The sequence below is a fragment of the Acartia tonsa genome, chromosome 12 (assembly GCF_053477335.1).
Source record: "Acartia tonsa isolate MP-2025a chromosome 12, ASM5347733v1, whole genome shotgun sequence".
Taxonomy (NCBI): Eukaryota; Metazoa; Arthropoda; class Copepoda; order Calanoida; family Acartiidae; genus Acartia; species Acartia tonsa.
The window spans coordinates 4,555,790-4,579,334 of record NC_137271.1 but is presented as its reverse complement, the minus strand read 5'-3'; the positions used below and the strand labels follow the sequence as shown (position 1 = coordinate 4,579,334).

The following is a 23,545-nucleotide window of genomic DNA, read 5'->3' as shown; positions in this document are numbered from 1 at the left end:
TGTCTCTCTGTACTATGCTAGATTGATTTGCTCTTACAGTGACGCTTCTCATAGGATCAGGGAAGGTTTAGAAATATTTTTTTTTTTTTTGGGGGGGGGGGGATCAAGGGGCACAACGAATACCCTCCCAAATTTTTACACCAATTATAATCCTATGAAGATAAATTTCCTAGGTAAATTCCATCTTAAATTTCTAAAACTTCCCTTTTCATCTGAAACAAAATAAAGTATTTGTTAAAATTATTTGCTTTTGGTGAGGGGGGGGGGAGAGGGTTGTAATCATCCCCTAAAACTAAACTGGCCATTTTTGGTTACATCCTGAGGCGAGCAGAATTGGTTGCTCCACCTTCTTACACCCTTCTTGCCAAGAGTCTACACCACCCTAATTTAGCCAAGAAGGGTAAAATAACAGTTAAACTAAAGGATGGTGTTTTTAAAAAAAATTGTGCGCTTCGCGCGTCAGTGATGCTTTTTAGTGGGTGGGTGATCACTACTGATCAGTTTAAGTTTTTTACTTTCATTTCATAATTTAATCATTAAACACAGTGCTCAGCAGCCGCCTGTAAGCTTTAGGGAAATCAATTTAAATAAAGCAGTTGTAAGTCTAAACCTAACCAAAATATGACAATCCATCTTTACCAAAAACAATTCAAAGCATCAAAACTGGTTTAAATTTGAGGCTTAGTCGCGGCTGATGCGCGGCTGCCGAGCCATGATTAAATATACCTTGTTTTAATACAGGCTTTATGGTGAGGCTGTATAAATTAGGGAAGGATAGGTAATGATTTGCTGGTATAGATGGTAGATGGACAGATAAACATATTCTTATCACATTTTCATTGCAACTTTCCAACAACTGAAATTAGAACAAAATTCTAATAAAAAAGTAATAGGATCTTTTTGTGTGTGTGTCTGCTACACCGATATGGTTCTTTTTGCAATGTAGCTTCTCAAAGGCCTAGTAAGGCTTATAACTATTTTAGGGGAAGGTGCCACCCCCCTCACAAGAGAAATCGCCCTAGAAAAGAAATACCAAAACTTTTCTAGAGTGCCCCTAGGCGGCGCCAATGTATGACTTAGTTACATTAGTTTCAAATAGCTTTGAAAACTGACTATTATCCGATGGATTAGAGTCCAGATCTTAGCCATACTACAAAATCATCCATTGTATCGTATAATAGTTAACAATTACCTTAATTAAAGTATCTGCTCCAACATTAGATTTTATTTCTAGACTTTCCAACTTGGGCAAATCTAATGAATTGGATATTTTCATTGCAGAAACATCTAAACAAAATAATAGTTATTTATTACATACAGGGCGACCACTCCAAAACAAAAAAAATATAGTATTTTTATAGTATATTTTTTTAATCCATATAGTATATATAGTATATTTTTTTAAACTCATATAGTATGATATAGTATCGGACTTAGAATTATAAAGTAATACATAGTATATACATCATCAATAATAACTCAAAGCATAGCTGTTATCAAAGCAATTTCACATATAATTTCACATTGAAATATTTCATCATTTTTTGGATAGGTCTCAGGTTCAGGTGCTGCAGGCTATCTGGAAGGTGGTTTTTGGACAAGTAAAAAATTTTAATTTCTGTTTGAAAAGTTAGAGATCAACTTATAAAACAAAATATGCATCTTTTTGGATGTTATTAACATATATGAAGAAAAAATTAAAATAGGCCTCCAAGTTCTGGTATTGCAGGCCTCCAAGTCCACTCTGGACAGGTTAGATATTTTTTTATTTGAAGAATTAGAGGCCAACTAATAAAACAGAATATGCATTTTTTGGAATGCTATTAACATATCTGAAGAAAAAATTTAAATCGGCCTCAAAGTTCTGGTCCTGTAGGCCTCTATGTCCATTCTGGACAGGTAAAAAATTCAAATTTCTTATTTGAGGAGTTAGAGGTCAAGTTATAAAAAAGACTATGCATCTTTTTGGAATAACATAACATAACTGAAGAAAAAAATTAAAATCGACCTCTAAGTTCTGGTCCTGCATACTCTGGACAGGTAAAAATCAAACTTCCCTCAATTGAACAGTTAATGGTATATTTGTTAAACAAAACGAGCTTATATTTGGGTGTTCTTTATATATTTGAAGGAAAAAATAAAATTGGCCTTCAGGTTTAGGAGCTGCAGGCCTCCGGGTGGACTCTGTACACAAATAAAATAAAAATTTTAAATTTAAGGAGTTAGAGGTTTATTAAACAACATTAGCATCTTTATAGATGCTATTTATATGTTTAAAGAAAAAATGACAACCGACCTCCAGGTTTTGATGCTGCAGACCTCCAGCTGGACTCTGGACAAATAAAAATCAAAATTTCTTATTTATGTAGTTAGAGGTTAGTTTTTAAAACACCATAAGCATCTTTTTAGATGTTATTTACATATCTAAAGAAAAAATACAATTGACCTCCAGGTCCAGGTGCTGCAGGCTTCCATGTAGACTCTGTCCAGAGAAAACCTGGAGGCCTGAACTTGAACTCTTCAAAAAAGAAATTTGAGTCTTTTACCTGTCCTGAATGAACCTGAACTTGGATCCCGATATGTTAATATTATTCAAGTAAATGCATATTCTGTTATATAAATAGACCTCTAACTGTTCATATAAGAAATTTGATTGTTTACCTGTTCAGAGTAGACCTAAAGGCCTGCAGGACCTGAACTTGGAGGCCGATTTATATATTTTCTTCAGATATGTTAATAAGATCCAAAAAATACATATTCTGTTTTATAAGTTGACCTCTAACTCTTAAAATTAGAAATTTGATTTTTTACCTGTAGAGTGGACCTGGGGGCCAGCAGGGCTTGACCCTGGGGGCTAATTTTCATTTTTTTTTAGATATGTTAATAACATCCAAAAAGATGCATATTCTGTTTTAAAGATTGACCTCTAACTCTTCAAACAAAAAATTTGAATTTTTACCAGTCCAGAGTGGACCTGGTGGCCTGCAGGACCAGAACTTGGAGGCCAATTTTAATTTTTTTTCTTCAGATATGTTAATAACATCCAGAAAGATGCATATTCTGTTTAATAAGTTGATCTCTAAATTTTACAATTTTTTTACCTGTCCAGAAACCACCTGCAGCACCTGAACCTGGCAACTTATCCAAAAAAATTATTAAATATAAGTGAACTACTACCCAAAAGTAAACTTTTATCCCAAATAACCTATAGTCTCACATTGATACCTAGCCTAATAATCACAAAGTAAGCGAAAGTGCTAAAACTTCCCCCTCACCCTTAAGTTAATTCTATGAAAAATAACTGATATTTAAATCATAATCACAAACAAAAATATATTTTAAAGGATTTTCTTCATCTTTTTTTTACTGTACCTAGAGCTTTATGCATTTTTGTCGTATCACAGTATCTTTTGAGCCCCCCGCAGGGGCTAGAAATAGGAGAAGACCTACTGTGAAAATAAGACAAAACGCTCCTTAAGAGGCGTTGTCACAAAACTGACAATATTCGTTTTTTGTTGTATAAATGTAATATTATATAGTATATATAGTAAATTTTGGTCAAGTAAAGGTAATAATATATAGTATATATAGTAAATTTTGGTCATATAGTATGATATAGTATCCAAATTCATCCTATATAGTATAAATAGTATATATAGTATGCAGTGGTCGCCCTGTACATAGTATTATAGACAGCTTTCCACGTATATTAAAATGGAAAATTTTAGATTAAAACTAGATTTGCTGGCCCCGAGGGGCCGAAATCAACAAAACTGGATTGATTTTGTGATTTTTATTTTAATATTCGTGGACAAATGTCTGTAATACAATGCTAAACATGGTTTTAAAGTTTGTCTGAGAACCGACTCAAATTCAGCAGCTATCAATCGGTTTCGTAGCCACACTGGAAAATTAGTTTAACTCATATAAGCACGTCTCATCATTAACTGCGCAGCAACTCATTCGAATTCATGATTTATATACATTATCTTACTATTAGTCAAATCCTAAATTTAAAGACTATCTATACTATTATGGGCCCTTGAGGAGGGGGGGGGGGGGGGGAGGAAGTCCAGTAAGTCAAACAATGGCGAAGCCTAGCGGCACATTATTATTTTTTTTTTCATTTCTAGGGGCAAATTCTCTATGAAGGGTAGTGGTATCTTGCCACAAATTAGTTATAAATATTCCTAGGACCCATGATAAGCTACATCGTAAAGGAGAACCATATCGGTTCAGCGGTTAGCGAGATTGTTTGGTACAAACAAAACAGACAGACATACAAATACACATCCTGTTACTTTTATATAAGAATAATACCTAATGATAGTGTTTTCAGGGAAGATTGACACAGTCGTAGCAATTTCTCAACTTCTAATTTGTAACCAGAATGTTTCAGGGAAGGTTCACTCAAAGAAAGCTAACAAACAAAATAGATAGACAAACATGTTTTTATTGGGTACAAAAAAATATTTTTAGACCTACTTTCCCTTAACAGGAGTATCTTCATTAGCCTGGGGAGTTTTGTATCAGAAAAAAATATTTAGCAGTTTAAAAAAGCTTAAAACCGGCCAGAAATGCCCAAGAGTAAAATCTTAAAATAGAATGGCCTAAAACCATCACAGGACCTATCTACATGAAACTTCCTTCAATATGGGGGAACTCAATCGGTTCAGTAGTTCATCTTAAGGTTCAGACAAAAAACCTTACTGCTTTATATAATAGAATAACAAAATTTTAGTATTAAAAGTAAAGTTGAAGTACCCTCTGCATGAAAAGTAGTTACAAAACCATCCCAAGACTTAATCTGAAAATGAAATAGCCTAAAACCACTCCAGTTCCTATATGAAGCTTTGCTGTAAAAAGAAACTATGTCGGTTCAATAGTTAGACAAATCTAAAGCTACAGACAAACATCATATTATTTTTATAATAGAATAGTTTTACCTCTAGATAGCTTAAACTTGAAAGGACTGTATTTGAACATATTTTCAGTTGGAAATCTTGAATTGCAGAAACGGATAGTCTGTTAAGAGATGATGACGATTCATTCAATATTTTGGAGACTAGCATGGAGCTTGTATTTTCTACAGTCACTGAGCTAAACATGTAAAAAATCTGTCTTAAAATGGGTTATAATAAGTCTATTGTATAAAAGCAAAGTTTTTTTATGATTAGGGTCGGTCGGTCTGTACCTAACAGCTCTTTTCATTAATTTAGACATGTTATAAGTACTTATCGATTTAAAACTTTGCATGATGATTCTTTTAATAGTTAGCCCCTCCTAAAAAATTGATCCCTTTACTTCTTGAAAGTTAAAAAAATGGGGAGGCGGTAGAATTCAACCCCTCAAGTGCCCCTAGAGGCCTCCAGTAGTTCACAAAATAGTTGCACTTTGAAAAAATCTTACTTTAAAGAAGGAAAGTAAAAATGCTCCAAAACAGAATCCAAATTATTGTTAACATTTCTGATTTCTAGCTTTCTTAACTTTCTCAGTGGCGCTGTTGTAATTTTGTATTTCTGAAATTCGATACCTAAAACATAAGATTTAATCAAGTTATATTACTAAAGTGGTTAGTGGATTTATTAAATTAAAAGCGATGCTTTTCTATAATTAGGGTCCGTCCGCACGTCCATAACGGTTAGCTCTTTTCGTTAATTTAGGCATGTTATAATTGTACTATCGATTTAAAACTTTGCGTGGCGATTCCTGTTTACTTACAATTTTGTTTCGAATTTTATACATTTAAATTCTCATTATTCAGTTCTGACACTCTGGAAGTTTTAATGTTAGTTTGTTCTACCGTTTCTGAGCTTGGCTTTTATGGATGTTGTAATCCTTGTTTTTACAATAATGTATCAAAATTTAACCATTTAAAAAATTTGGATCAAGTGCAGTTCACGGTAAAATGTATCTCACTGGTAACGATTATCTACATAAAACTTATGAGTTTTAAAGGGTTTTAAACTGAAGGTACATGTTATTCCCGGAAATCGTTATGAGCTGCATGAGAAGGATTACAAATAATATGTAATAGCAGGAATAGCCATCAAGCGAAATAAATGTAAAATAATATTTGGGGGGCAAATGGAGAGGTCGTTAATTTTACTATGTGTTGCCTCCCAATGACAGCTAAAACACGTATAGGTTTCGTGATTATTTTTCGTATTAATTTTATTGTTGCTGATTTAATTGCCAAGATCCATTGATGCACAGGAATAGCTTGACTGAAGAAAACGCGCATAAAATATATAAGTCTTTATCGCGCATTTATTTGCGCTTCAAGATAACTGAACGCTATTTGTATGCCTTCACATGCATCTCATTTGTATTAACAATAACACATTATACAGATTCAGCAAATTTGCCGCCAGCAGTCATTAAAGTTCATAGATTTTTAGAGATAATCGAAACCACCGTGAACTGAAATTTGGTTCATAAAGAAAAAATAAAAAAATAAAGAGCTTTGCTAAATAAAGTACTTTTCGAGTATGGCTTTGAAACCGTTTAATATCCGCTGGATTAGAACAGGTTTTCAGCCAAACTGAAAAATCATGTATAGCATCGTATTACAAACAATTTTCTACAAATGTTAAAATAATTTTAATAAAATTGATGCCAGTTTTGTTAGCCCGAGCTTTCGGCCGGTCAGGGCTAACAAAACTGGATTAAGGCTTATAATCTATTATTTTCATATCCACGGAAAGCTGTCTATAATATGATGTGATAAATAAGTATCAAAATAGTTTAAAATTAAATACACCTTGATTTTCACAAATCATACCTCCATTCAAAACCAAAACTTCTAGACAATCTAAATATTAAGAGAATAAATTGCCAAAACACATTAAACTTGTTTTGGAAAAAATGGGAAAGAGAAAATAAATTTTTCTATTGGAAGCAGAACACAATTTTTTTATTAGCGAAGCTACTCTATTTAATCACAATGTCCGTCCGTCTGTCTGTCCGTCCGCCCGTCCGTAATTAATGAATTGGGGGAAACGTGATTTTCTCGGCTCCTATAAAAGATAGAGAGTTGAAATTTTTTGACAACATTCCCATCATTAAGGAGCACAATTAACTATAAAACATCAATTGCGGTCGGACTGCTTTTTAGCAGGTTTTTGGCTATTTTTTTTATATTTTCCAAATTTTCCCCATATCTTTGGTGTTTATGGTCCGATTTTCAAAATTTTTTCAGTTAAAGATATCAAAATTAAATTTCCCGTCATTTGAAGAAAACAACAATGACGGTCAGACTGCCTTTTAGCAGGTTTTTGGCTATTTTTATATTTTCACATTTTTCCCCATATCTTTGGTGTTTATGGTCCGATTTTCGAAATTTTTCAGTTAAAGATATCAAAATTAAATTTCCTGTCGTTTGAAGAAAACAACAATGACTGTCAGACTGCCTTTTTGCAGGTTTTTGGCTATTTTTGTATTTATCACATTTTTACCCATATCTTTGGTGTTTATAGTCCAATTTTCAAAAATTTTTCAGTTAAAGATATTAACATTAAATTTCTGGTGTTTTAAGAAAAGAAACAATGGCGGCCAAACTGCCTTTTAGCAGGTTTTTGGCTATTTTTATATGTTTGACATATTTCCCCATATCTTTGGTATTTTTGGTCCAATTTTAAAACTTTTTTTTCATTAACAGTTTCAAATTTTTCCCCCCATTGTTATGTGCATCTAGTATGTAATTTACTTTAACCGTCTTCATCATACAAAATAAAACAAGGTTTCGTGTTTATTTTCTCCAATAAATCTATTCTTGATTTTAATAAATACACTTTAAATCAACTTCTACGTATTCCCATCCACAATTTTTTGTGCTTCGCTACTTATGGATGTTGTCATCCTTGTTATATTAAAAATTACAGTAAATTCTGATAAAGTTCATAATATATAAAAATACTAGCGTCTGCGTCCCTAATTAATGAGTAAGACTTAATTTAACTTGATGGAAGTATGTAAAAAATGAACTTATTAAATCACTGAAAATTTCAGTTGTCTAGCTTGAAAAGGAGCCGAGAAAATCAGGTTTTCCCAAATGACAAACAAACATTTAGATTTATAGAGTAGCCTCGCTACTAATAAAAAACCTGAGCAAACTATTAGCAAAGTCTTCAACCAATTAATTTCAGTTGTAACTCCTTCCACAGTTAAATGCTTGAGTTTACTTTTATTGTCAACTTTCATATTTTCCAGGGATCTAAAGGGATAGGACAATGGCTGATAAATTGATGTACAGTACATACCCAATAATGATGCACAAAGAGCCCCCTTTGTAAATAACACTTAGTGGTTGTAACCTATGGACGTTTAACTTAATGAACCAACCATTAAAATTCAATAAAAGTGTTCAAGGTTGTTAAGCCAACGAATAAGAAAACGTTATTTTAAAACTTTTGAGACTAGCTTAATAATCAGCCTATTATTCCCTCCCTACCTGATATTTTCACAGGAAATCTTCCAATTAGAAATGTTAAGTTTGAGGGTGGTTAGATTTGGACATTTTGTGAGAATTTCTGTTAGATTTAGGGTTTGCTGTCTCTCATTATTTGTCTATGAATATTTCATATTTTAAAATTTCTTGACTATACATTAACTATCTATAATATGGACTATTAAAATTGAAAGAGGGGAAATATTAGTTACTAGCGGCTTCGTCCCAAGCCTCTAGGGGCTTTGCCCCAAGTAGTAATTTTGAAAAAAAAATAAGTACCTATGGTGCTGCAATTACCACACTTGAAGAAAAAAATGGGGGGGGGGATTTTTTTGTTTTTTGGGGGGGTTATGGGTTTCTCACCCCTCAAGAAAATAGCCTAAAACCACTACAGGACCAGTAGGTATATTCCCTGATGAGTATAATCCAATCGGTTCAGTGGTTACCGAGATCTTAAGGAACAGACATCATTCTACTTTGTATTTCAGATTAATCGCATAATATTATAGACAGCTTTAAGCGGAAATTAAAATAAAATATATTGAGAATGAGATTATATCCAGTTTTGTTAGATAAGGTACTGGCTAACATGATTATTCAGTATGGATATTAATCCGGTTCGAAGCCATAATGGAAGAAATTCTATGTTACAAATCATTCAACAATTTGATAAACATAATTTTCAGATATTACACATTTTCAAACAAGGAATAGAATAGTAGCAGGGAGCGCGGCTTAAGATCTATAATTCTGGTCAGAAAACTACAGATGCAGACCAAATAATATGAAATTCCTGTGAAATTGAAATTATTTCAATATTTGACAACATTGGAAATTCTTGAAAGGAACTTGTGTTTATATTTTGCAGTGTCAAGCTTTTCAGAGAGGCTATGTGTTTTAAGCTCTTTTAATTAAAGATTAATAAGTATTAATCAAACATTAAACTTTCAATAAATGGAGTCATTTTTTGCGCGGATTTGCCAACAAGTTGTGTTTAACTGCTTAAATGCTCTTATTAAGTCAAACTGTTCATAATTATGACCATTCCATCAATATACATTTGGTCAAAATGAACAATTTGACTTAACAAGCGCATTTGACTAAATGGTTACACACAACTTAATGGAAAAGAGGCAAAAAAATCCAATTCTTGTCTAATTATTCTTATTATTGTAAATATTATTCCCCTTTGCTCAATCCTCTTCCTTACTCATGGATGAACGAATTGACCAATAAATGAGGTCCATATTAGCAATCTAAGTTGATGACAAACTTTTTTCCTGTCAATATATCCACGCATTCTATATCCATTAAAGCAAAATAATGCATCAATTAAAATTACAAAAAAAATGTATTTTTATATTGCCTAAAATATAAATAAAAAGAGCTTAACCTTTGACAGATTTCAGGAGTGAATGAACTGCCCTTAAATAATTATTATCGTATCATATTATAGACAGCTTTCAACGAATATTAAATATACATGATTTTTTTTAATGGCTGAAAACCGTTTCTCAATGTTAGTTTTGCAATAAAATAGTTAATCAAAGATTAAACTCCCTTAGTTTAAAGTAGTGGATACGCCCCTAGAGGCACTTGATGGCGAGGGGACCCTTTTATTTATTTTTGGTGAAATAGTTATAAACCTTCTCAAGACCTTTAAGAAACTACATTGTAAAGGAGAACCATATCGGTTAAGCGTTTAGCAATATCCTCCGCTACAAATAAACTTACAGGCAGACATCCTGTTACTGTATCATAATCAACATCTATATACATATTTACTGAAACTAATTAAATATATTTTGTTTAGGTACCTAATATCTTCTGAAGAATCTACATCATAGATTGAAATATGTTCCAGATTTGGTAAAACAAGATCTTTCTTATTTGAACTCGTGGATTTCTTTGAATTTTCATTGGCGGATTTTTTCTGTTTAAGAATCTGTGACAATTTATGAGCAAATGTTCCATTTATTCCAATTATACTGTTCAGCTAAAAAAATTTAAATCAAGTATTTAATATACAATAAGTATGACAACATTTACAGCGAAGCACAAAAAATTAAAGAATTGACAAAAGTCAGTTATAAAGCATATGTTTAGTTTACATAACAATAAAAAATAGATAATATGCAATAACTCAAAGAAAATTACGAACGGACGGAGAGACAAAGTGCTACTAAAAATAAACAGTTTAAAACAAAAATAAAAATAATTTTACATCAGGTTTTCGTGTTCTCTGATAAAGTGAAACTTGCAGCGGGCTAAAATAACAATCACCCCCATCCACACCTTTCCCTCCCCTCCTGAGGGATTAACGAACTGACCAATAAACGAGTTTCATATTAGCATTCTAATTGACTACAATTTTTCGCCTGACATAATATCCACATATATTCTACAACTATTAAAATACCTGATTTCTGGCAGTAAAGAAAATTCTTGAATCACACATGCTTTGTGATGTTATTAGATCCTAGAATTAAATTAATTCTTTAACAAGGATGACAACATACATAAAAGCGAAGCTCTAAAATCAGAAGGAAGGACAAACGAACACTAATTCTTGTAGAGTGTTAGAAATTAATAAGAGAGTGTCATAATAGGTAATTTGTAAGCTTTAACAAAACTGTACAAAAAGGGAGGAAATAAGTTGCGCTAAAAATCCGTAAAGGTTGTGAGTTTTAAGTTAAAAAAGTAGTAGAACGATAAAAATTTAAGTTATAGTTCTTTTCAATAAGAAATACACATATTTAGTAAATATAATCGTTTTACTACTTTTTTTAAGCCTTAAAACACACACCTTTACGTATTTTACCCGCAACCTACTTTTCCCTTTGTTACAAAATGACGTATTTCCATTTTTAGGATTTGATTATAGAGATGCTTCACTTATAATATTGGAGCTTGTTGTGCTAGGAATCATTACTTAAACAATCAGATGAATAGGATTATAATATCGTACAAAACGTTGTTGTTAAAAAAGCAAAAAAATGGACTTTCCAGTAACGATTCGGATTATAAAGGTGCTACGCTTTCTAAATTGTACTTAACTATTATAGAAATCAACATGCTATGTTTGAAATTAATAAGACAATTTGAACATGTATAAAAAAGACCCTAACTATAAGAATAGCTTTGCTTTTGAAAATTATTCAAACGCTGCTATTCAATTAAAAACTTAGCGTATGGTTTCAAATTGAAATGGTCTCCCCCCTCTCCGAAGAAATAATCGTTCCTGTGAATAATCCTCAAGAAACCCTGTACAATTACATCCCAATGAATTAAAATCTTTTCCCAGAGTGGCTTTGAAACCTAATATCATCCTGAGGTGGGTTCTTAAAAAACATTTACCCCACTAAAATCAGTTTGGAACATTATAACCAGTGGGGCAAATAAAAAATTTGGTAATATTGATTCTTAAAAAACTTTTAACCCACTGGTTATAATGTTCAAAAATGATTTTTTGAGTGAGGATAAATTATCCCCCCTAGACCACTTTTTTGGGACAAAAAATTACTTGACAAAACATCCCAAGCTTAAACACAGCTTCACATTGTAATTTTTTAAAAATTAAAACTAATAAATCAAAGTAAAAGGAATTATCTGCTTACAATTGACTCCAAAAAAAAATCGCTCTTAAAAAAGGGAACAAATTGCTGAGAAAAATTGTCCTCTCATTTTAGGTATAAGCCTATACAAAATGGCGACAAAATGGGGTGCCAAGTTTTATTTGAATTAAAACTTAAATTTAAACATTTTTTGTCTTTGTTGGTATTTGTTTTTTTAGACATGTTTTTTATCTTAATTTAGATATTTGAAAAATCTCTGAATTAAAAAAAATATTCCAAATTTAATTATGGCTACCCAACTTAATCCACTGAACTAGGGAACACTCTTTGGAACATTATTTTGCCCCACTTTTTTTCTCAATTGATTTTTTTTTAAGAATGAGAATCACATTTACCTCATTTGATGTTCCAAAAAAATGGGAAAACAAGGGAGCAATTGAGTGTTCCAAACGAGTGTTCCAAAGTTCAGTGGGGTAAGGTTTTTTAAGAACCCACCTCTGGATTGGAACACGTTCTCAGCTTCACTGAAAACTCATGTATTGATTCGTATTGCAGACTATTTTCCACGAATATTGAAATTCGACCCTAAAGACTAACATAACTGGTTTTAATATAATAATTTTTATTTTAATATCTGCGGAACGCTGTCTATAATGCGATACGATGGATAAATATTACCTCCATGTAAAATGTAACTGAACAATTGGGATTCATAATTAACATTTCTTGTAGACGAGCAACAACCTATGAAAAAATGACTATTTCTAGTATGGGTTCGAAACCGATTAATATCCACTGAAATAGAACCGGTAATAAGCCATACTGGAAAGTCACGTATAGCATCCTATTAAAGATATTTTCCGCGAATATTAAAATGAATAATAACAAGATAAACTCTTCGGTCCCTCGGGGCTCATAGAACTGGTTATCTTTTATATTTTTAATATCCACAGAAAGCTGTTTATAATACTATGCGATAAATAACTTTAGTTGTCCGCTTATAAACAAATTAAAAATAAAACAAGGATGACAACATCCATAAATGCGGAGCTCTGAAACGATATGACAGACGAAAATTAACTCTTTTAGAGTGTCAGAACTGAATATACAAAATATGAATATATAAGTTTTAACAAAATTATACGTAAATTTGTTGCAAAACTTCTTAGAATTACAGAATTCTGTTTAAGGACATACTGACATTTTTAGGACTTGATTATAGAAATGCTTTGCTCAAAATATTGTACCTTATTGTAATAGGAATCAGTAATTCAAAAGACAGATCAATCGATGATTTTATCACATAAAAATTGTTAATAAAAAAGTTAGAAAATGAACATTTTTAAAATGGACGAACGGATATTCTGGTAACGATTATAGAAATGCTATGGTTTCTAAATCGTACCTAACTACTACAGGAATCACCATGCAAAGTTTGAAATCGATAGGACAATTCTAACATGCCGAAATTAACGGAAAAAAGCTATCTGTTACGGAAGGACGGACTGAACTATCTAAATAATAGAAAAGCTTCGCGTTATAATTGTTACCTTTTCATAGTCGGGGGCATATAAATGAACCTTCAAATTTGTAAATCTTGAATCTACAGTTTTAATTAAACAGTTCAGTCTAAATTAAATATATCAAAATCATTTCAGAGATCTAAAGGGATAAGACAATCGCTGATAAATTGATGTACATCTCCAATGATGATACACAAAATTACACCTTTTGTAGATTAGAATTAGTGGTTGAAAAACATTTAGACACTTATCATAGTGAACCAACCAATCAAAATTCAATAATAGTAGTTGTGCCATCAAATAAGAAAACAAGCACGACAACATCTAAAAGTAGCGAAGCACAAAAATATTAAATAGTAGATGCTTAAAAAATCAAAAGATTCATCTTAGATTGTAATTTGAAAGCAACACTAAGGACATTCTTACATTTTTTGATTTGTATTGTACCTTGTTGTTATAGGAATCAGAATTTTTGAAAATTAGATGAATAGGGTAATTATATTACATACATTTTTTGTCCAAAAGGTGTATAGAGTTACTACATACCTAAATGCTATATGAATTATCAAGTAAAGTTTGAAATCGATAGTACAATTTTAACATGCTAAATTAACGAAAAGAGCTAACCGTTACGGACGGACGGACAGACCCTAATTAAAGAACAGCTTCACAAATTACCTGTTTACCTTTTTGATGCAAGTCTGATATTTTTCTTGTCTTGGAAGCTTATTAACTCTAATACATATTTAAGAACAACCAAAGGAAGGTCTTCTAATAGAGTCATTGTTTCAGTCTAATTGATAAAAAGGAATAATTAAAAGCGAAGCTTTTCTATAATTAGGGTCGGTCCGTCCGTCCCTCTTTTCGTTTATTTAGGCATGTTATAATTGTCCTATCGATTTCAAACTTTGCATGATGATTCCTATAGGATTAAGTACGGGTTAGAAAGCGTAGCAACTCTATAATCGTTACAAGAAAGTCCGTGTGTCTATTTTAAACATGTTGCTTTTTAACTATTTTAACAAAAAAAAATTATGTGATAAAATTATCTAATTGATCTGATTTTTTAAATACTGATTCTGAGGACAACAAAGTACATTGTTATAAGCAAAGCATCTCTATAATTAAGTCCTAAAAATTTAAGTATGTCCTTAAACAATTTAGTATATTTAAGTAGTTTTTCAACAGATCTACTTACAATTTTGTTTCGTTCGACATTATATTCTGATTATTCAGTTCTGACACTCTACTCAAGTGTTAATGTTCGTTTGTCCTGCCCTTTCAGAGCTTCACTTTTATGGATGTTGTCATCCTTGTTTTCAATAGACGTAGCGCCGCAACAAATATGATACAGTAATACATTGCACTAGCTTTGTATTGCTCTATGGGCAGGTTTAAGACTGTTTGGTGAAAGAGAAGGGGGGGGGGTGAGTAATCTCCTAAGAAAACAATCATGTTCCATGTTTTAAAAGCGAAGTTTTTCCATAATTAGGGTCAGTCTCTCAGTACGTCCGTAACGGATAGCTCTTATCGTTAATTCAGAAATTTTAATTTTGTCCGATCGAATTTAAACTTTGTGAGATGATTCCTATAACAATAGGTGTTAGGGGCCTATACAGACGGACATTTGGAAGACATATTTATTGGAGCGTTGCAAATTAACAAGGATTACAACATTCATAGGTAGCGAAGCAATAAAAGATTAAAGAACAAGTAAGCAAAGTGAGTTATAGAATACATGTTCAGTTCTCATAAGAATAAGAGAGAGTACGGAAAACCTCAGAGAAAATCACGAAACTTTAAAAAATAAGGTTTATGTAACTTGAATCTGATCCGACAGCAGACGGACAAAACAATGTATAATTTAGATGCGCATATGTCATTGGAATCTTCACTAAAAAATTTAGCTGTCTATCTTCCATAGCAGCCAACAAAAATGAAATTTCCCCCATAGCGTTACAGACTAACTGGCGGACAACAAGAATTAATTATAGAGTATCTTCACTACTAATAAACGCAAGGTTTTAGAACGGTACCACTGACTATATCCCTAGAAGGGGAAATCGCACCAATACTTTTCATTTTGAGAGAAGGGTTGAGATTACTCTCCCCTAAATAGTCAAAAACCTTACCTAGACAAGAAGCCTTGCCGTTATTCTGTTCAACAATTAGCGTATCTCAAGCTACAGAAAGACATCCTGTTACTTTAATATATACCGATAATATAAACTATGCACAATTAAAATGTTTTCTCCAAAATTGACATTACTTGTTGTAACTAAGGGCGCAATTTTACTGACACCTGAGCTCATTTGTGTCAAAAATAATCCCTAGGATTTTGCCAGAAGTTTGAGCAGAAAAGGCTTTATCAGGATTTTGTTCTGAAGCTAAGGGTAAATTTATCTGATTTGCGATAGCTTTATAGGTTGAATAAATTTTTTGATTTTCTTCATAGGTTTTAGTAACAAATATAGCATCATCGAGGCATTTTTGAATGGAATCCTGTTCTGGTTGAGATTGGATTGCAACCAGGTCTATAATAACATCATGTACACAATCATAAAGAGGTACACTCGAAGATCCCCCAAAAATTAGTTGATTTTCACAAAAATATCGACCAAGCCAATAAAATCCTTGTGTACGTAATTGATCAATTTTCACTGGTACGAGTTTGTAGGCATCGACCTGGTCGATTTTTGCCAAATAACAGCCTTTACCTTTTCTGATAATAATGTCTGCAATTTGTCTCGATGTTGCCATTGTCACTTTTGGCATTTTATCTTTGTCAATGGAATCATTAAATGACAGGCCTGGCGGCGCACTTAGGTTTAAAATCGGCCTTAATTTAGTTCCTTGATCCACAACAAAAACTTGATTGGTGCAAAATTGAGGTAAAGGTTTGTGAATGAATGGACCACTTACATTTTTTTTAAGTATTGCTGTAGCAAGGTTGTCTGTGAAAATTTTACCAACCTGTTAGCATTTATATTTACTATTATACAAAGGTAATGAAAATACAGGAAACTTTTTCTGTATGTGTATTAATGTAAGTATGAACTCTACTAAAGCAAGTGGCATAAGCAGCATGTCGGAGATTTAACTTAAGTTATATAAAAGTAGAAGGATGTGCGTCTATTTGTTAGTTTATTATATGGAAATAGTCCCGGCTCCGAAATGCTGGGTATAAGAGATGTTAACAATTTTAGAAATGAAATGATGGCAAATAAGTGTAAAGTTTTGATTAAATAAATAAAGATATAAAGAGAAAATAAAAATATAAAAATTTAAGAATTGTTGTAAAATGAAATAGTAAATATGAAACTTCCTTTTGTTTGTACATTGAAGGGCTATTTTGTAATGTGAACGATTTTAATGTTTCATTATCAGTTAAGTTGTCCGCTCCAAATCGTAAATTATGTAACACGTAATAAGCATTTTTTATTTGAGCAGGTGACAAATTTTCTTCATATTGCATGATTAGGTCCTTTAATTTGTCGGTATCAATTGGTGTGTGTACGGAGTTGGGTAATGGGCAACTAGGAAAAATCGACCAAAACTTTTCATCGGGTATACAGTCATAGTTTCTTAAACTCGGAATTTGTTTGTGAATAATAGGTTTTTTAACAGCTAACAGTTTTGGTACTACTAAATTCAGTGTTTTATTTGAAAACCAATCCCGCATTGATGAGCTGTTAAGACCCAAATCGTTATGGGAAACCCAGAATTTATTATCATTATTCATTCTGAAAATTGGATAAATTGTTATTGGGATGATCAATCATTGTCGAAATGGTATAAAAATGGTATTGAACATAATATATATGTACATGAATTACAATATGAGTCATTTATGAGGTAGAAAAGATATATTTTACAAGGAAAATATTTTCTTTGAAGATTAGTAAGCACTTATGTATATAGTATAAAATGTAATATGTGTGCTGTTCGTTATGAAAAACGGTAAATTTTGGAGAGAAAAAAAAAAATTGACTGTGTGAAATATACGTTTATGAAAATGTAAAATTTGTTTGAATGTCAAAATAAAATTTTGTTTTGAAATTAAAATTGAGAAACACGGGTAGAAAATGTAAAGCATAATACAATATGTACAAATATTGAAATGAAAAAAAATGTTGAAATGAAAATACGGTACATTATCACTTTTTTTCTTTCTTTGCCGCCATCATCGTGTCGTGCTGGTGGGCAGGATGTCGTGGTTTCATAAAACATAAACTATCATTGACATATCTATTGCATTCATGGAAAAGTTTTTTATTTTTGACATTACAGAATTTGCTTCCTGGGTCAGTAGAACGAGGGCAACCTGTCGTGTTGTTAAACTGTCGACAAATATTTGGATTAGTTTTTGGCAGATTTGAGGATTGGCCACTGCTGCTGGAAGCTTTGACCTGGTCGGTCGTGTTTGTGTTGTGTACAGTGTAGTTGTCGAGGAAATCGTTGAAAAGGGAAGACAATTTAGATTTATTGGGTAAAGTAATGTCATTTCTACAACAGTTTGCACACTCTGAAAGTACAAAATCTATAAACTTTAGCGCGAAAGTGGCTTGATTGACACCACGCTGTTGTTTAGTAGCCAAGAACCAGTCTTTTTCCGTTAGGAAAATGTTCAGCGTATGATAATGCAGCATGGCTGGGTGAGCGCGATGCATGAAAAGCATGAAATGAGCCCATGCTTTTTTAACTTGGATAATGTCTTTAGGACTTGAGTTATCATTGCCTTCACTTGATTTTTGCATGTAGTTTTTTAATGAAATTTCATGATTAGAAGGATCAGAAACATCTGCCCATGCTTTTGGTGACAAATGCTGGACATTATTAATATCAGAATAATCCACATCACAGACAGGGCGTTTGTCAATATGGTGTTTTGCATCTTTCCTAATTCAAAAAATTAAAATTGTTATATATTTTAAAATTGAAAAAACTAATATTGATATAATCTGATTGGGGTGTGAAAATTTTACTAATGAGGGGTGGGGGGGGGGGGGGGGTTGATAGTGCTTTTGAAATGTATTAGTCCAGATTGTGAAGGAAATTTAATCAAAATAGAAAGTAGAAAATGAAAATTTGTATTAATTAAAATTTTTTGGAATCACCTAAATAAATATCATTAACAATTATAAAAATGCCTGGATAATTCACCAATGCTAATGCTTGGGAGTCTATGGAAACGAATAGGATGTATGATGTTACGAAGATTGTCTTTGTGCTCAGGGAAAATCCTTGTCTTGTAAACAACGTCTTTGTTTGTTTCAAGTGTTGACAGGGATGTTTTTTCCATTTTCGCTTTTCTTTCGACTGCTTGTTTTTCCATTTCGCCTATTTTTTGGAGTTGAAGCATGAAGTTGTGTTTGTTATCTAAAGCTTGTTCTCTGTGCAGAGTAGGGTAAAGATGTTTTAGTAAACTTTTACTCATTATCCCTTTTGCTTTAAAAAGTGTGGTCTTATCTGTTATCAGGCCTTGGCGAAGATACCCTTCGTATTCTACATCATGTTCATCTTGAAATTCATCTGGAGATGAAGAAAATGATGATGATGAGTCATTGGTGTTTGAATCAGTCTCCGAGGGAGAGGATGGAGCTTTTTTGTGTTTCTGTTTGTGTTTTTTGTTTGATTTTGTTTTGACATGGGAAGGAATTTCAGAATGTTTCCTTTTCTTTGCATATTTTTGGCGACTAGACTGTGATTTTGAGGTATCTTTTTTTCGTTTTTTGTTATCGCCATGAATTGTTTTAGTTTTGTGCACAGTTTGATGCTCGTCATTAGATTCTGTGTCAGAGGAGTCTCCGTGGAAAGGGCGAGCATCTGATACATTATCTACATTGGTTTTATGTGATATTCTTGCTCCAAGTATTGGTAAACCAGTAGATGGATCTGTTTCTTTTTCAGTAAAAGCATTTGATGTTTTAAGTAATTGTTCTGCTTGTTTGAAAGTAGATTGTGTGTTGTAGTTAACACCAGACTGCCAGTGATCTGAATTATTTATGAATATCAATATTTGGTGCAAATGAAATTTTTTCTGATTATGTAAACATGTGGGTAGTGAAGAAAATAATTACTAGAATGTATTTTCTGTGATAAAAACAAGACATCTGTCATAGATGCGTTAAGATGTTTACATTATATTTAACAGAAGTATTAACTTATGAATAAAAATAGGCTAATATATTCCCTGAAGAGTAGAATCCGATCAGTTCAGTAGTTACCGAGATCTTAAGGGACGGACAGACAGACAGACGAACAGACGGACAGACAGACAGACAGACAGACAGACGGACCGTAGGTATCTACTAGTATAAAATAGGTATTGTTTTAAATTAAGAAGCATAAAATTTAAACCTGTTTTCGAGCAGAAGAGAGACAATTTTCTTATGCACTGCTTTAAAACCAATTGAATTAAGTTTCTTATATGCTTTCACAGAGTCTGATAACCAACGACCTTGATCTTTTATCATTTTTTCTGTGAAATATTGAGGAAAAGCTCCCATTATACTTGGCAAACCGGCTCTATTATAGGGATAGGTATTTAAAAAAAAAAATTATATATATATATGAAAAACTGTAAAAGAGAAATAGGTTAAAGAATGTAATAAATAACATGATACATGAAGGAAAGAAATGACCGGTATTTATAAATCTTATGGGATACATTGCATTGACAAAGTACACTAAACTTTAGATTGATATTACAAAGAAAAACGGAATTAAATCTTACATTACCCTATCCCTACCTAAAACTGTGACATGTAAAATGTCCAATATTTGGGAAACATGCATCTAATGTATTCTTGAGAACATGATTCATTTGTTTCATAGTCAAAAGTTTGCCAGAGGATAACACAAAGACAGGATTAGAAGAATCATATCTTTTTCTTTCAGCATTCATTTCCGCAAGTTTAAGTAAATTAGTTATTGGGCATAATGCTGGATCTGGGTAACGAAAAATGTCTACAATTTGACCATTATTTCTAGTAGCGGTTTTAGGTAAAGCTAAAAATACAACACAATGTTCAGAATCTATTTCTTGTATTCTCAACCAAGTTAGGGCTCTTATTTTATCAAAACCAAATTGACCTTGTAATAATTCACCCATCCTCATAGATCCCCAAAACGCCACTAACGCTACTGTCCATATAACCTGTTTGTCTAGTTTAGAGTATTGCAATTTTTCGATTTCTTTTCCCAGTATTTGAAGTATAGGCCAAGTGATAACACTTCTATGCATGGGCGGTTCCAGGTTTGTTAGTTTTAGGTTAGTAAAACCTTTCTTAACTATAGATAACAATGGTTCATCAAAGTTTGATGTAGGTATGTTGAAAAGTTTTTGCCAATATTTTAGGCTTGATAAATAATTTTCAACTGTATTTGCAGCTAAAGATTTCACTCTAAAACAATAACAAATGAAACCCAGAAGGTTTTCAACTGGAATTGGGAACAAAAGTTTATTTCCGCTGCGCATTAAAAAGTCTAGATATGTTTTCCAGCCTGTTTGATAACTGGACCACGAAGAGGTTGCGAGAGAATATGATATGACGTCACGTATTTGTGGGGGAATAGTTAAAATATAGCGTGATATATTAAAATTTGCACCAAATTTTGATATTCTATAAATTCCTGATGGGTCAGGAACTTGCATTCTTTGTGGATTCTTTCTAGGTTTGACTGAAGGTCGCAGAATAAACTTATTTCTGGACTCCTTTGTATTTATAGCATCTAGCCATGATTCGTATGTATGATTGTGATGATAAATAATGAGATCTGTGAATGTAGTAGACATAGTTTCTACTAATTCAGTGTATTGTTTCATATCAATAGGTGATGAGGTGAAAACAGTTGGATAAATGTGGAATTTTGTATTGTCCGCGCGACGGATGTTTGTTGGATGTATTGATGTCAACCCAAATGTAGCTACTTTCATGGTTGCCAGGTCAATTTTTCCTTGGTATTTTGTCATGGATGCCAAAGTTTTATTAACTGCGCGCAAAGAAACACTGAAAGAATGCATCTTTGGAGGTAAAACAGTAAGCTCAAAACGAAGGGCAATACTATTAATTTCTTCTAGAAAGATATCTCTGTAGGAGTTTGTGTATTCAACGGGTCCATTTTCGTCGTACAGGACTGCTGTTTGTCTGTCCAATAGTTGAGCAAATGTAAACCAGGTAGAAACTGGTTTGTTGTCTTGAAAGACGACATCTGAGGATCTCAGAGTTGCTAGGGCGTGGACATTTTCCATTGACTTGATGGGAGACTCCAGTAGCGAATTGAAGTCTATTTTAACAACTATAGGTGTATCACTAAATAGCTGTGCTTTAAATTGACCGTTTGCGCTGTATTTTAGGCAAAAAAACCACTTTTCAGGGTTGTCTGTAAAAGGTGAAGGAAATCTTGCATAATCCTTATCTTTAGCTCTCCAGATGTCGTCATAACTGAAAAGAAAGATTGATATTAATTCTTGTTTGAGTATTAGATAATGTAAACTATTAGATAATGTAAACAAGAAGCTTAATACACAAGATATTGTGTGTTTTGAAAGTTACTGTTAAGCAGCAGGTGTACATAAACTAGATGTGTGTCACCCATTACTTGAAAAGTTATTGAAGTTTTCTGTTAAATAGTAAGGTTTACATAAAAGTATGTGTCACCCAGTACTTAAAACAGAACAGATAAGTATTGAACTTACTGTTAAGTATTAAGGTTTACATGAATAAATATGTGTCACCCAATACTTGAAACAATTAAGTTATTGAAACTTATTGCTAAGTAGTTAGGTTTGCATAAAGAAAAACTATGTGTCACCCGTTACTTGAAACAGAGAAGTTATTGGAAAAACTTACTGTTAAGTACTAAGGTTTACATAAACAAAACTACGTGTCGCCCAATACTTGAAACAGATAAGTTATTAAACTTAGTGTTAAGTAGTAAGGTTTACATAAACAAAATATGTGTCACCAAATACTTGAAACAGATAAGTTATTGAACTTACTGTTAAGTAGTTAGGTTTACATAAACAAAATATGTGTCACCAAATACTTGAAACAGATAAGTTATTGAACTTCCTGTTAAGTAGTTAGGTTTACATAAACAAAATATGTGTCACCAAATACTTGAAACAGATAAGTTAATGAACTTCCTGTTAAGTAGTAAGGTTTACATAAACAAAATATGTGTCACCAAATACTTGAAACAGATAATTTTAAAATTGTACTGTTAAGTAATTCGGTTTACATAAACAAAATATGTGTCACCCAATACTTGAAACAGATAAGTTATTTAACTTACTGTTAAGTAGTAAGGTTTACATAGAATTTAATATGTGTCGCCCCTTTACTTGAAACAAAAGATTAAATTTATTGTTAAGTAAAAGAGTTTACATAAAATTAAATATGTGTCACCCGTTACTTGAAACAATTTATTGTTCTAGAGAGAACTTTAAAATGTTAAGTAGTTAGGTTTGCATATTTATAAACTATTACGGGTACGCTGTCCTTGACGTGGTTATACCCGTTTTAGTTTAGTTTAAATCTATAAATCTAAGTATAAATACCTCTGTACGTCTTCAGCATCTAATTCTTCAATAACTCCGACTTCTTCTGTAACTACCATCGATCGGGCTGAACCTCCGCTGTTTTCCGTTTCTGTCATTTTAAAGTTAGAATTTCATTAAATTTCTCTGAAAATAAATAGTACTTATTTATATTTATCTGGGAATTGATAGGAAATACATAAGTCAAATCTATTTTATTAGAAAATCCATCCCCCCCCCGCTCATGACAGCCGCCGACCATAAGGCCACTGCTCCCATTCGCAGAACCAAGGCCGGTCAACACAACACATTATACAACAAGAAAATAAACAAAATATTCTATTGTATGGGACAAAAATTATCCGGGCAATTTCTCCCAATTTTAGATGCATATTTTATGTTCGCGCATTTTAGAATAAAGTAAAGCATTTGACTTTTACAGATTATGAAATGC

The 23,545-nt window shown here is 32.3% G+C and overlaps 3 protein-coding genes across 3 annotated transcripts; all 3 read right to left on the bottom strand.

Annotated features, from left to right (window-relative positions):
• Positions 1-98: 98 nt before the first annotated feature.
• LOC145333442 (uncharacterized) lies at positions 99-8,568 on the bottom strand. Its single transcript, XM_080178588.1, has 9 exons — positions 8,453-8,568; positions 8,106-8,215; positions 6,764-6,814; positions 5,410-5,533; positions 4,947-5,100; positions 4,321-4,420; positions 1,193-1,287; positions 727-856; positions 99-212 (listed from the first exon to the last, which is right to left on the bottom strand). The coding sequence occupies exons 2-9, from the start codon at positions 8,200-8,202 to the stop codon at positions 145-147; spliced, it is 819 nt and encodes a 272-aa protein (XP_080034714.1). The 5' UTR covers positions 8,203-8,215; positions 8,453-8,568; the 3' UTR covers positions 99-144.
• A 635-nt stretch (positions 8,569-9,203) lies between these two features.
• On the bottom strand, positions 9,204-14,374 carry LOC145334468 (uncharacterized). The gene is made up of 7 exons (XM_080179931.1): positions 14,234-14,374; positions 13,575-13,653; positions 12,703-12,768; positions 10,869-10,928; positions 10,267-10,445; positions 9,843-9,874; positions 9,204-9,337 (listed from the first exon to the last, which is right to left on the bottom strand). The coding sequence occupies exons 1-7, from the start codon at positions 14,329-14,331 to the stop codon at positions 9,204-9,206; spliced, it is 648 nt and encodes a 215-aa protein (XP_080036057.1). The 5' UTR covers positions 14,332-14,374.
• A 4,323-nt stretch (positions 14,375-18,697) lies between these two features.
• On the bottom strand, positions 18,698-23,322 carry LOC145334631 (uncharacterized). Its single transcript, XM_080180166.1, has 4 exons — positions 23,113-23,322; positions 20,300-21,994; positions 19,908-20,075; positions 18,698-19,541 (listed from the first exon to the last, which is right to left on the bottom strand). Exons 1-4 carry the CDS (start codon positions 23,208-23,210, stop codon positions 19,520-19,522), a joined length of 1,983 nt encoding a protein of 660 aa, XP_080036292.1. The 5' UTR covers positions 23,211-23,322; the 3' UTR covers positions 18,698-19,519.
• Between the last annotated feature and the right edge of the window lie 223 nt (positions 23,323-23,545).